This window comes from Trachymyrmex septentrionalis, unplaced genomic scaffold (assembly GCF_001594115.1).
Source record: "Trachymyrmex septentrionalis isolate Tsep2-gDNA-1 unplaced genomic scaffold, Tsep1.0 scaffold11, whole genome shotgun sequence".
NCBI lineage: Eukaryota > Metazoa > Arthropoda > Insecta > Hymenoptera > Formicidae > Trachymyrmex > Trachymyrmex septentrionalis.
This window is the reverse complement of record NW_017304228.1, coordinates 2,443,739-2,456,504: the sequence shown is the minus strand read 5'-3', so window position 1 is coordinate 2,456,504 and position 12,766 is coordinate 2,443,739. Positions and strand designations below refer to the sequence as shown.

The window sequence follows — 12,766 nt, the reverse complement described above, 5'->3', positions numbered from 1 at the left end:
TCATAGCAGACACCTCGAATAAAAGAGAATACGTAGTTTCAAAGATGAAAGTGGGGAAATTTTAAAGAAATATAAAATGCATGTAACAATCACTTTTTATATCGTAACTAGATAATTCGCAGATAGCAAAATAAGGATAAGAATGTCATACCCTAAAATTCGCGAATTCGCAAAACTACAACCATTCATTATTCTCTTACTTTCCAAGACGTTTGATTCGAGATCGCGTGCTCAGAGATCGAGCACTAGGATTATACGGTGATTTGACTTTTTTAGCTATAGCAGAAGTGGAACCTGCTGTCGAGGGATTTATGGTAGCGCAGGTACTCACGCTTCCACTGTTACCATTTGCTTGTTTAAGTTTATTGGCTGACAACGAGGAAGACCTGACTCTACTCGATTGCAGCGATCCACCGTTCGCGGACTGCTTCAGCTTCGGTAGAGGCAATCGATTTTGCTTCACTACTCCGTATTGATGAACTAATTGCGCAGATATTGTGTGCCCGGCGATATCTACGTTACGCGAACGTAGTGTTTTCACAGGCGTTGCCGCCATTGTATCTGATCTAAACAATATAGGAAATTGTAGAGTTTAGTAAAAGTTTATGGGAGTTTAGACATGTATTTCGATATCAACAAAATCATGCAATCTACATTATTCTAACGATCCGCACAATATGCTCCATTTTATTATAACCTTAATATTTATAGCAATATTTATTTCATTTCATAAAACAAATATTCGAATACTTATTTTATAAAACAAAATAAATATTACTTATATAAGTATTATTAAGAACAATATAAATATATCACATAAAAATAATTTCTTAGGAATAAAGAAACATAATTAAACAAACCTTAGCCATCGCTGTGGTATCGTCGAATCCGTAGGACCGATTATCGTTACTGTCCTATTTAATGTCCTTCTATTATTACAATTGTTTGTTCGGTTATTTCTTCCTTGGTCCCATTCCCTTAGGCCAAAACTGCCTCTTAGATGTTGCAGTCGAGTCGAACCATTGATGGACGATCTCCTAATGGCTTTTACAGGCGTAGCCTTTTTTTCTAAACTTCTACGTTGAAACGTATTCGATGACGAAGAGAGCGTCGTTAAAGTGGCACCGTTTAATGATGAATCCGATCGTTTATCTGATGTGGGCCAACTTAATCGGGCATTAGCATTCTCCATCGCTTGATTGGCCGGATCATTCTCATCCGTGGGACTGTGTCGTTGGTCCTCAGAACGCGTCCTCATCTTTGCACATGGTTCTTGCTGTGGACAGCTATTCTCAACTCCAGATGACGAGACAGAGGCTTGTGTGATTGTGCTATGTCTACGTTTATTACTTATAACACAGTCGCTAGCCGTTTTCAATGCATTCTTCGTCTCCTCTACCATCGTACTTTCCGCGATAGATGATTTCGTTACCCTGCTGTACCGCGACTTCACGCTTACATAAGTCTTCGAATCTGGAGTCGGTGCGACGTCGGTGAAAGTATTCTGAGTCTGAGAAGAGCTCAAACTATGTCGTCGCTTTATCGTTCTGACGTCCGCTCTCGCGGGAAATAAAGGGTGCTGCTTATGTCTCGATCCATTTAAGACGCCACTTTTCACCTCATCATTATCAAAACTGTTACTTTTAACAGAAACAATACCGCTTCGACGTAACCTACTTACAAGAGGAGGGTGAAGTGCCTCCTCATTCGCATTGGAACATGCATTCTGTCGAGTCGCGTTAGACATCCCTGTTTCAGTTATAATTTCTTTAGGCTCGATGAAATTATTTGATTTTAAGTTTGATTGGATCGGACTCTGCAAATGATCATCCTTTGCTTTTTCATTTTCATTCTGTTCAACTATTGGCTTTTTTTCGTCCTCGAAACATTCTAATTTCTCACGATTGATTTCATTTGTTTTCTTACTTTCCAAATCTCCAGGTTCTTCTGACATTTGACTGGAGGAAATTTCGGCGACCTGAATACTTTCGCCGACATCGGTAGTCACGATACTCTTGTCTATCGCGGTCTCCCGTAATTCCGAAGCGTCAATCTCTGAAGAAATTGATTTTTCAGGACATGAGACCATCTCGGGCTGTAACGTTTGATCGACAGTCTCCTCATTTCCGTTCGATGAGTCCGGTTGTTTAGGATCAATGTCAAGATCCAAGGAAGCGCTTGGCGGTGGTATTGGCATGCACATGCACGGCGTTGTAATTTTTGAACTAATTCTCTCAACAATTTCAGGTTCTCTTGTCGTAACTGGTACTTGTGTTCCGTGATGTATAACACGGTCCTTCTTTTGATTAAACAATACCTGTAATAAAGACAGATATCCTAGCTATAGTATTAATAATTTTACAATTATATAATAATATTAGATTTCTTGCAAAATCTCAATTCACTCAAAGTTCAAACAACAAAACTTTTTGCTTTAACTCTGTCAATATTTATATATGAATTATTTATGTACATTAGATTTTTTCAAAACAAGCATTATTTATACCTCACTGCGGCATGGTCCTGATGGATCTAACATTAATGTTACAACACTAGTATTATCTGCTCGTAACCTCGTCGATGACCACCTCTCTAATGCACGATCCACAAGATTTTTCGAAGGATTTATCCACATTTGTAAATCAGCCTGCTATCAAAACGATTTATATACCTCACCATTATATAAATTACCGTACTATTATATATTAAGACAACAACTTCTACAGGGTGCTGCCGATACCTACAGTAAGTTGAGTTGTCTATTTGCCTATGGGCAGAAGCATGCTTTACTGCTAATGCGGAATAAGATTAGATCGCATCTGGCGCGGAATGAGACAAAAGAAATTGAATTTTACATTATGATATAGTGTAAAATTTAATAATGATATAAAATATGTATTTAATAATACAAATAATATCTGACTTAACCTAAACTAAATGAAATTTAATAAATATTTAAAAATATATAATTATAATTATAATTCAAATTATATAATTATAATTTACAATTATATATTTTTAAATATTAAATTTCATTTATGTTAGATTAAGTCAGATATTATTTGTATTATTAAATACATATTTTATATCATATTATTGAATTTTACATTATATCAGAATGTAAAAATCAATTTCTCTTGTCTCATTCACCGCTGGACTTGCGATCTAATCTTATTCCGCATTACCAGTAACGCGTGCCTCTGCCCATAGGCAACCCGACTTACTGATCTGTGGATATCGGCATCTTGTATATTATTTTAATAATTATATATATAATTAATAATACGCGCGCGAAACTTACTCCATTACCGGTCTGCTGAGAGGCTATCAAATGTTTCTCATTGTGTCTGTCTGTGGTTTGGACAATAGCTACTGCAGCTTGCGGAGATAACATATTCCATAGGCCATCAGTACCAAAAATAAGACAACGATGTGATTTGACATCAACTGGAATAACTTTCACATCCGGCTCAGGGGAGACGACAAAGGTATTCAATTCTGAATTGTAACTCCATAAATCACCTAAAATAAATTTCAATTTAAGCTCTTTTGTACACAAGAAGACACAGAGTGCAATAAAAGTTTCATAAATGCTTCAAAGCATTGATTGACTAATCAAAAGAAAGAATTTTACTAATTGATCAATCAAAAAATACTTTAAAGCATTTGTAGCATCATTGACTGTATCCACAAAGAGATATTGGTAAATATGCATTTACCTAGAGATCTGGCTACTGCAAGGAATGGGATCTCATCCATATGAGTGGATCTTCGAACTGGACCTTTGTGCCCAATGCGAGGTCTGTTCCACACAACCCTTGGAACACCGGATTTACTGACCACTTTTCCACCAGATTCCTGTATACGCGTCATTTCTAGCACGCTCTCTGGCTTGTGATCTCTCGTAAGTGCCTTTGCTCTCCATTGAGGATCATCCTCTGCCTGATATCCCAATATAATAGCGGAATCTCCCACATGACCTATGTATATCTTGCCCTTCCTTATAAAAGCAATGCTGGCGGTTGTGCCAGCTGTGGATGGCAATCCAGATGCGGTTCTCGGCCATTTGTCTATGTACAAAACGTCAGTTTAAAATATTATTGTGATAGATATCAATCTTTTTTTTTTTATAGTTAAACTAGTCAGTAATTTTTGTATTTAAAGTAAAATAGGTACATATACATATAGGTACACAATAGATGTTTTTTCTAGCTGTATTAGTATTTACTTTTAAAATTTAAAATAAAGTAGATAAATCTGTTTTTTATTCCTATACTTTCTTGCTTTTGCCAAATGTCAAACATATGTCCATTTCGCTTGAAGTTAAAAACGTTTGTTTTTTTAGCTCAACTTCTTGTATAATTCATTTTCTCTTTTTTTCTTGAATGTAAAGAAAAAAGGAAGATAAACTGGGCAAAAAGTTCAACTAAAACAATAAGTCCTGTGGATATTTAACTATAAGACAAACCTTACGTCTGATATTTGTTTAAAATGAGGAAGTTCTAGCGCAGGAATAAACACAATAGAATATTTTGAAATCTATATTTGAAATTTGGCGAAAGCGAGGAAGAAAGTCTAGTGCAATCCAGTGCAGTAATAAGAAATAAACCTACAGCAAGTTCTCCGCGATCAAGGTCGACGCGCCCGTTACGCTTTACGCGCGCGCGAGCGCGCGTGCACGCGACGGTACCGCCGCGGAAGTCGCCGCGGTCCAGATTCGTGACGGGAGACGACTTAAGAAGTCGTTGCATCAGTTAATTCCCGTCGCTCTCCCGAGCCCAAATTTTCAGGTTAGCTCGAAGAATTACATAACCTAAATTCTAACCTAATCAGTGGCGGCGGTGACGGGCGACAGTGGTGGGAGAAATACGCGGGATGATGACAGAAATTCTCAACGGGGGTCACCGTCGCCGCCGAGGGGGATCGCATACGCAATGCTTATCGACGGCGAGTAAAATTTAAAATTTGCGCGAAAGCAAAAGATAATCATTGTGCGTGCAAGTGAGAACGAGTCGACGAAACAACAATCTTATATCTTCGTACCGAGCTCCCGCCACATCGCGTAGTGAGTGTTCATATATCCGTCCCTGATCGCCCGCAGCACATCCTCGTCGCGATCGCTCCAGAAATTTTTTTGCTTCACAATAATATCCATGAGATGTTCCTTGGCGAAGGTCGCGGCTTCTCCGCCTCCGTGGCCGTCGAAGATTCCGAAAAACGCGTATTCCAGATCCTTGTCGTCCGGGGTCGGCTGGAACGCCACGCAGAACATGTCCTCCATGTATTTGCGACCGCCCTGATTACAGTGGCCGGTCACTCGTAGATTAACGCCAATGCTGAGCGGCATGTTGATGTCCGGATACTGTTCTCTTTGAAGTGATAGCAACGACGACGACGACGACGTCGCCGAAGTGCGAAAAACTGTCTGTGTACGGTGCGCTTGTTACGCACTCTCTTACCGCTACGTATACTCGTCGAGCGGAAGCCTCGCATTTACTGGGCAGGTCCGCGCGCGCCTCACACAATCCGCGCGAGCGAGAGAGAGAGAGAGATACAGTAGCGTGGTGGGGAAGAGGGGGAACGGTGACGTTGCGGTCGACACTCGATGGCGAAGCGTCGCGGTGGGGATAGTGGACGAATGGCAGACGCGCGGGAGGAGGAAGGGGGAATCCCGTTTCCTCTTCTACTACCCGCAGCCCTCGACCCCACACACATACACACACATACACATGCGTGCACATGCGCATTCTCTTCTCACTTCTTTCTATCTCCTTTTCCTTTCTCCGCGCGCCTCCTCGACGTTCCACGATTTCACCGATACGGACGCAACCGACGTTCACCGACGATTCTCGAGAAACGGCTAGAGCGGAAGATTTTGGAATGCACACGCGTGACATGCTCCCGCTGTGCCGTGCGTGTTTTCGAATATGCGATCGATCGCGGGCGGCATATTCTGGACTTGGACCGCACGCGTTTCGTCGACGATTTTCCGCGCAACGACCCGACGAGAGAGAGAGAGAGAGAGAGAGAGAGGCATAGGCGAAGGCTGGAAACACGGGCGTACGTGAGTCCGCTCGTTCGCTCGTGCATTTCGCCGTTCCGTCGCTGCCGAAGCCTTGAAAGTCGGTCGCGCGATCGACGATCGACGAGCGGAATCTCGCGCGATGCGAACCTTTACGTCTTTAAGCCCCGTGTCTCACGATAATACACATTTTCGACTCGCACTTGCGATTTTCCATTGTGTCCAATTACTTCGTCGCCACGTGCTTCACCCCCACAATAGAGGGGGAAGATTCTGTTGGCGGGCCTCTAATTGGTCGCGGGAAGACTGCAAGTTAGAAATGCGCTTTACATCGAAGATAGACAAGGAGAGATAAGAGCGCGTTTCTGAACTTCGCGAAGTTCGCGGTCGTTCGATTTCGTTTACAGCGACGCGCGTAAAGTATGTCCAATTCTAATGATGTAGATTAATTTTAATCTTGTTTTAACTTACTTTTTATTTTCTTCTAGTTTTAGGTATTGAAAGAGATTAAATTGAACTGAGATGAAAGTTAATTAATTGGTAGAAATGAATATAAGTATTTAAAAAAGATAAAGAATCAATTAAATTGAAATTAAAGTTAATCTACGTTAGTAAAGAATAGATCTGTCCGTTTCTACCAATGTAATAATTTTAATCTTGGTTCAATTAACTCTTCATCTTTTTCTAATTTCAAGTCCCAGTTCCACAATTATGGACAACTAAGATCAAATTTAATCTCGCTTTAATTTACTCTTTCTCTTTTTTTTAAATTCTTATTCTTATTTTTAATCTTTTCTAATTCCGAGATTAAAGTTAATCTTACATCTTATCTTGTGGAACTCTGGATTTTAGAATTAAAAAAGGTGAAGAGTAAGTTGAATTCAAATTAAAATTAATCTACATTGATAGAAATGGATACTAAATGGATAATCCAGGAACACAAAGTTATAAAATCATGGTGACATCAAATAGAAATCATTTTAGAGAAATTATTATGTCATTCGACACCTTTGACAATGACTGTGATAAATTTTTGACAAGTGTATCGAATGACATCACTATGATGTTTCTTAAAATTAGTTTTACCTAAAGTTATCTTGATCTTATAAATTTTTCTACTTGGGAATGTTATGAGTAGATTTTACTTCGAATACCACACTAACTCGTATAAATGTGACAAACAGAACAATATTTCTGGAAACTTATCGTACATTCCAACCTTTTTACTCTCGTAAAATAGATAACGATAAAATTTTCCAAAGAAAGAGTGATAAATGAATAGACATTTGGCTTATAACTACGTTGTGGAAATTTTAAACAATTGATCTATCTATGCAAAAAACAAAAGTTTAAATTCAGGACATGTTTTAAAGACATTTTTGCCAAAACTGTCTAAAAGACATCTATAAGATGTCTTATGTTTTGATTTTGAATTTTGTGTCATTTAGATATAAATCAATTTTTGTAACGGCAAAAAAAAATTATGTTATGCACGCAACACGCATATCTCTCAGAATTGATTTACCCGCGATAATTATTTATCTACCGATTAAGCATAGCTTTCAATCTTTATTTCGAATCACCGTCGAGGCGCGTCGCCCCTCGAGAGAACACTCTCACCTATCGATAAGTTCACTTGTCGCAATCTATTTCTTTGTTTTTTTTTTTAATTCAAAATATTTGACTTTCATGTGGTAAGAAAAGAATCGACCTTCAGACAAAGTTTTAGCATATAAACTAATATCTTTCAATTAGATCGAATGTCAAAACCAGAGCCATTTTTTCAGCCACATTTTTTTCTCTCTTAAATGTATACATATAGGTAAGTACCTTGTCTTTTCTCAAAGAGATAGCGAGCATGAAGTGCGTCGCTAGTCGAGCCAACTCGATTCGAGACGCGAGTTACGTTTAAGGTTAAGTATTATAACTCTTTATTACTCACGTGGGACGTTCAGGATACCATGGCTTTATAAATTCATTTTTTAAAAATGCCATACTATTTGTATACGTTATTATATTTAGTGCAAATTATTTTATAATTAAAAAAAATTTGTTGCATTTATTTTTATTTAAAGAATGTATTGAATATAAATCTGTAAATATGATATATAAATCTTTATTTAATTGTAAGTTATCAAACAGACTAATGAAAATTAAGATATAATGTTGAAAAGTGAGAAACACTCCATACAAACTAACCAAATAATGACGTTAAAAATATTATGCGAGAAATGTAAGTTTATCTCGATTAAACTTATCTTTTATTTTTTTTTTCTAAAATTCTATGCATTAAAAAAATAAAGAGTAAATTAAATCGAGATTAAAATTAATCTACATGAGTAGAAATGAATGTTATTCTCCTCATATCTATTTCTACCAATGTACATTAACTTTAATCTCTTTTTAACTTACCTTTAATCTTTTTTAAATCCTAAACATTAGAAAAAAATGGAATAAATTTGACCCAGAGTAAAGTTACTCCACATAGAAATAAACACATTATTTTCTTTATGTATATTTTTATCAATGTACACGGAGAAAATTTTATATTTAAAATTACTATAATGTTGTAGAAATTGCTGACTATCATGACAATTATAAGTTTAAATGCTATAGCTATTTTTTTGAAAACATGCAACGTAATTTTTACACTTTTTCATAGTAAAAATTTTTTATTACAAAATCAAAACTTGTTGAATAAAAGTTAATATTGTAAAGATAAGTAAAAAATATATAGCTAGTAAATTTTGTTTGAGTTCCATAGTAGAAATTAACTGTTTTCATGTTAGAATATGGTTTAAGCGTTGGCTTTTAACAAAAATTACTTTATTTATGTGATAAAAATTAGTATATAGTAAAAGTTATATCGGATTCATGTTATGATGGTCATCGAAAATACAAGACATAATAAAGAGTGTAATTTAAAATTGTATTAAAACTTAATATAAAATCTTCTCCGTATAGATTATATATATAACTTCATTCTTGGCTTACTTACTTTTTACATTTTTCTAATTTTTCTTATAAATATTAGAAAGAGGTAAAGAGTAAATTAAACAAAAATTAAAGTTAATCTACATTGGTATAGAAGTGAACAATTAGCACACTAGGTGCGGAGCGCTCAAAGAAGGGAAGAACACTAGGGAAACGGGCGTTTTGTGAAATTTCCAAAAGGCATCTACAGCCTACTCAAGTAACACGTTACCTTGGTGGTATCGTATCGCAGGCGCGGAGCGGAGCGGCTGCGCCCAGCCGGCGGCGCGTTCCCCTTTCCCTACCGTCTCCCGCATCGCGGATCCCCACCGCCGCGGAAACTTTCCGCACCTCTTTACCCCGCGTGCATTTGCGTTCCTGTTCCACCGCGCCCCACCCCGCGGAAGCCCAACGTTCCGCCGTTACCCCGTCGATGCGCTGGCTCGTTAAACTCCGTCGCTATATTCATGCCGCGCATCTCCGCTCACGCAGTCACGGAGATGCCACGTTGCCGCACTTCCTTTCTCTTCAATCTCTCCATCTCCCTTCCTCCTTCCCCCCTCTCTCTCTCTCTGTCTCTCTCTGTCTCTGTTTTCATGCTCTCTCGCCGTTACGCCGCGAGATAGCAACCTGATTTCTTGTCCAACTCTATCGTCGCGAAAGATGACACGCCTAATGAAAAATTGTCCAGAGCGCTCCCGCGATTTTGGAATTCAAATCGAGAATCGTATAATCATCTCATTTACGTTTAATCTCGAGCTTCGCCGATTTCTAGAGATATTCCAGCGCGCCTAGAAATTCGAGTCTCAGGTTTCTCGCGATATAAACGTTACTCTCGGCTTGTTCCCTCCCCGCATGATCCCTTCCGTTTCCAACAGTCCTTCGACGGAGGGAGATTGAAATTTTGTCGGCGAAACGATGCAACGATGCAACTCTATTGGCACGATGTTTTGAAAGGCCTAAAAACGTCGAGAGCGAATCGCGGCGGTCTGGACGAAAAGTGCTGAACGTGCCGTCGTTTCGCCAAGGCGGTTATCTCTATGCCGAGCGAGCAAAATGCGGAGGGGCGCACGTGTTTGAACTTGTTCGATCGCAACGGCAATCGAAGGAAGACGTGGCAACGTCGCATCGTGTCGTTCAAAATAGCTCTCACCAGCTGGCGACTTTCGCTCGACCCACGGATTAAAGTCCACGGAAACGCACGCGACGTTCCCGAAGAAGTAGCGACGTGTCGCTGATCCGCCAGGGCTTCGGACTTCGATCTCGATGCGTAGAAAACGAACGATCGCCACCCGGGAAACCCGTTTGCACCCGTTCGTTAAATCGAACGATGGGCGGTGTTGAAATGTGTCATCGATTGCGTCATTCTCTCGGAAAAGATGGTCGCCGTTAGTCGCGAACCGACTGTTAGGTCGCACTACGTGAATCAAGCTGCGAGTCACGCGACGATTATATCGTTTCGATCGCAACAAAAGGACTGAGAAAAAAGATGAGAATGATTCTCGTTTAAAAAAATGTTTTGCAGGTTTCTTCTGAGAAGAATTCGAGATCGTTCTTAATAGTTAATCGATAATCCGCTCATCTTTCGGTTCGACTTCCTGTTGCCAGCGTATCGAACGGCACTGCCAGCGCCACCTGTGCTTTATTGGCTAAGATAGAAAGAAAAGGCAACTAATGCATTGTTTATTTTCCATAAGCAAATGTGGCATACTATGTCATAAATCCTGAATTATATCAATGTCATACTATCACTCGCGTCTTTTTTTACACCCGTGGTTAACATTATTGAAGTTGGCATTCGCATTATGAATAAATAAACGCGATCGTACAATCTGTCCATATTTAGACTTGTCCGTTTGCAAATTTACAAACGGACAATTTCCGGTTATTCAGCTCGATCTCTTATTGGTCGAGCAGATTCGAAGGGTTTGCACAAAGGGTGCGCGAATCTAGACGTCGCTCGATTCTCGAAAAACAGAATCACAGATACAAATATTATAAATCGTTATATAACTTCTCTAAGTTCAAATTCCAATGTTACTGACAAATGAAAATGCCTTCTAATCGTGACGAAAATGAGACGCAAGTCGTACTTTTTCACATTCATATTGATAATTCACCATATTCATCTCGATATCCGGTTCTTTTTTTTTGCAATAGAACGATGATAGGAAAACAAACACGATAAAAACGCTTGTGTAATCTTACGTGCGTGAATATCAATCGTGAATTATTCGTCGCGCATATACATCGCTCGTTTGCTACAACATAATTAAAAAAATTATAATTTCGTATATATGCTGGAGAGAAAATTATAATTTAAAACTACATATTTTTATTCCTCTACAATTAGATTACATTAAAATTGCATAAAAACCACAAAATTTTAGTAATTCAATATATTTAAACTTATTTTTTGGAAAATTTGTTGTTTTTTGAATTATATTTTGTTGTATGAAGCGCGATATAATATGTCTAGGTAGAAGACGTAATCCTAGAGAACATAAACTAATAGCGAATTCGGTTAGAACTAGTGCATATTAAAGCCGTTGTACACTGATTTAAATCTGACAAATAAAAGTGACATATATATATTTCAAATTATAAAATATATTTTGTTAATAGCACATTAAAATATATTGAGTATTTCACGGTTTAACCTATTTTTATATTTATATTAAGCACACATTTCTTTACATTAATTTATGTATGGCGGCTTTAATGTACGCACCAGTGTGCACTAAATAAATAGTAAAGTAAATACGTCGAATCGAATTCGCTGTAATAATAAACATTAGCTACACCATATTATATTGTCCTCAATAATATAACACATATTGTACATAACAATTGCATTACTGAAAAGGAAATTATAATATTGACGTGCAACTGTTAGTTTATGTTCTGCGGAGACATAATAATATGACATCATGGAACGTCATTATGACTTCATTTGTCACCTATAATTGACAAAATAAGGTCATGATAACAAATGATCCTTATAATATTATGACTTTTGTATCCTATCTGGGTCCATCGTCACTCACTGATATTTCCCAGAAAATATGTATAATCGCAAGGAGGATATCTAACGAGTGTACTTTACGTTCGCGAGCGGCCTTCGCGGTTTTGTTAGCGACTTTTTATCGATTGTCCGCTTCGAGGCGAGCAATACACGGACACACGTGGCATCCGGTGTCGGGCATTCCCCAGGCATTCCCCAGCTAGACTAAATCGTGCAGGTTCGTGCTTGTCGAGTCGCTTTAAAGTTTCGTCGTCGCCTCCAACTCAACGATCCGTGAGTCATGGAGCTGGTGACTTATAATGATAGGATTGCTCAGTCTCTTGAAATTCCGCCTGACAATTGCTTTCGGTTGGCGATTGTCTTTCTATAGAATAGAATAATCATGCCCTTCTATGCAGCAAACAACGAGTCAGAGCTAATATCTTTTAAATAAACAGAGAAGTGAAACGTTCAAAAAATGGATCCCTATTGAGAAACCTTACGTCTTCTTTAGATTTTCTATTACGAAGTTATTGCGTGCATCAGTTACTTTCTTATCAGTTTGACGTTATTTTACATTCCACATTTATCTTACTTTTCATAATTCTTTTATTTTACATTCTGTCGTAAGATCTCTTTAGTCTTGCTTCTTCAATAATCCCGAAATATATAATGTTTTTTATGTTAAAAAATTTTAAACGTATTAGAAATATATAATTTTTTGAGAAGTTTCTTTCGTGGTAAACAATAATATATTTTTTAATTAA

General features: G+C 38.0%; 1 protein-coding gene across 2 annotated transcripts; it reads right to left on the bottom strand.

Moving 5' to 3' along the window:
• On the bottom strand, nt 1–5,511 carry LOC108751167. Of its 2 annotated transcripts, none has more exons than XM_018491237.1 (6): nt 5,044–5,511; nt 3,720–4,070; nt 3,302–3,522; nt 2,507–2,650; nt 861–2,317; nt 1–566 (listed from the first exon to the last, which is right to left on the bottom strand). In XM_018491237.1, the coding sequence occupies exons 1-6, from the start codon at nt 5,345–5,347 to the stop codon at nt 197–199; spliced, it is 2,847 nt and encodes a 948-aa protein (XP_018346739.1). In that variant the 5' UTR covers nt 5,348–5,511; the 3' UTR covers nt 1–196. The 2 variants fall into 2 exon arrangements, with proteins under 2 accessions (XP_018346739.1, XP_018346749.1); XM_018491247.1 differs by having other exon boundaries at nt 2,507–2,647.
• Nucleotides 5,512–12,766: the final 7,255 nt, after the last annotated feature.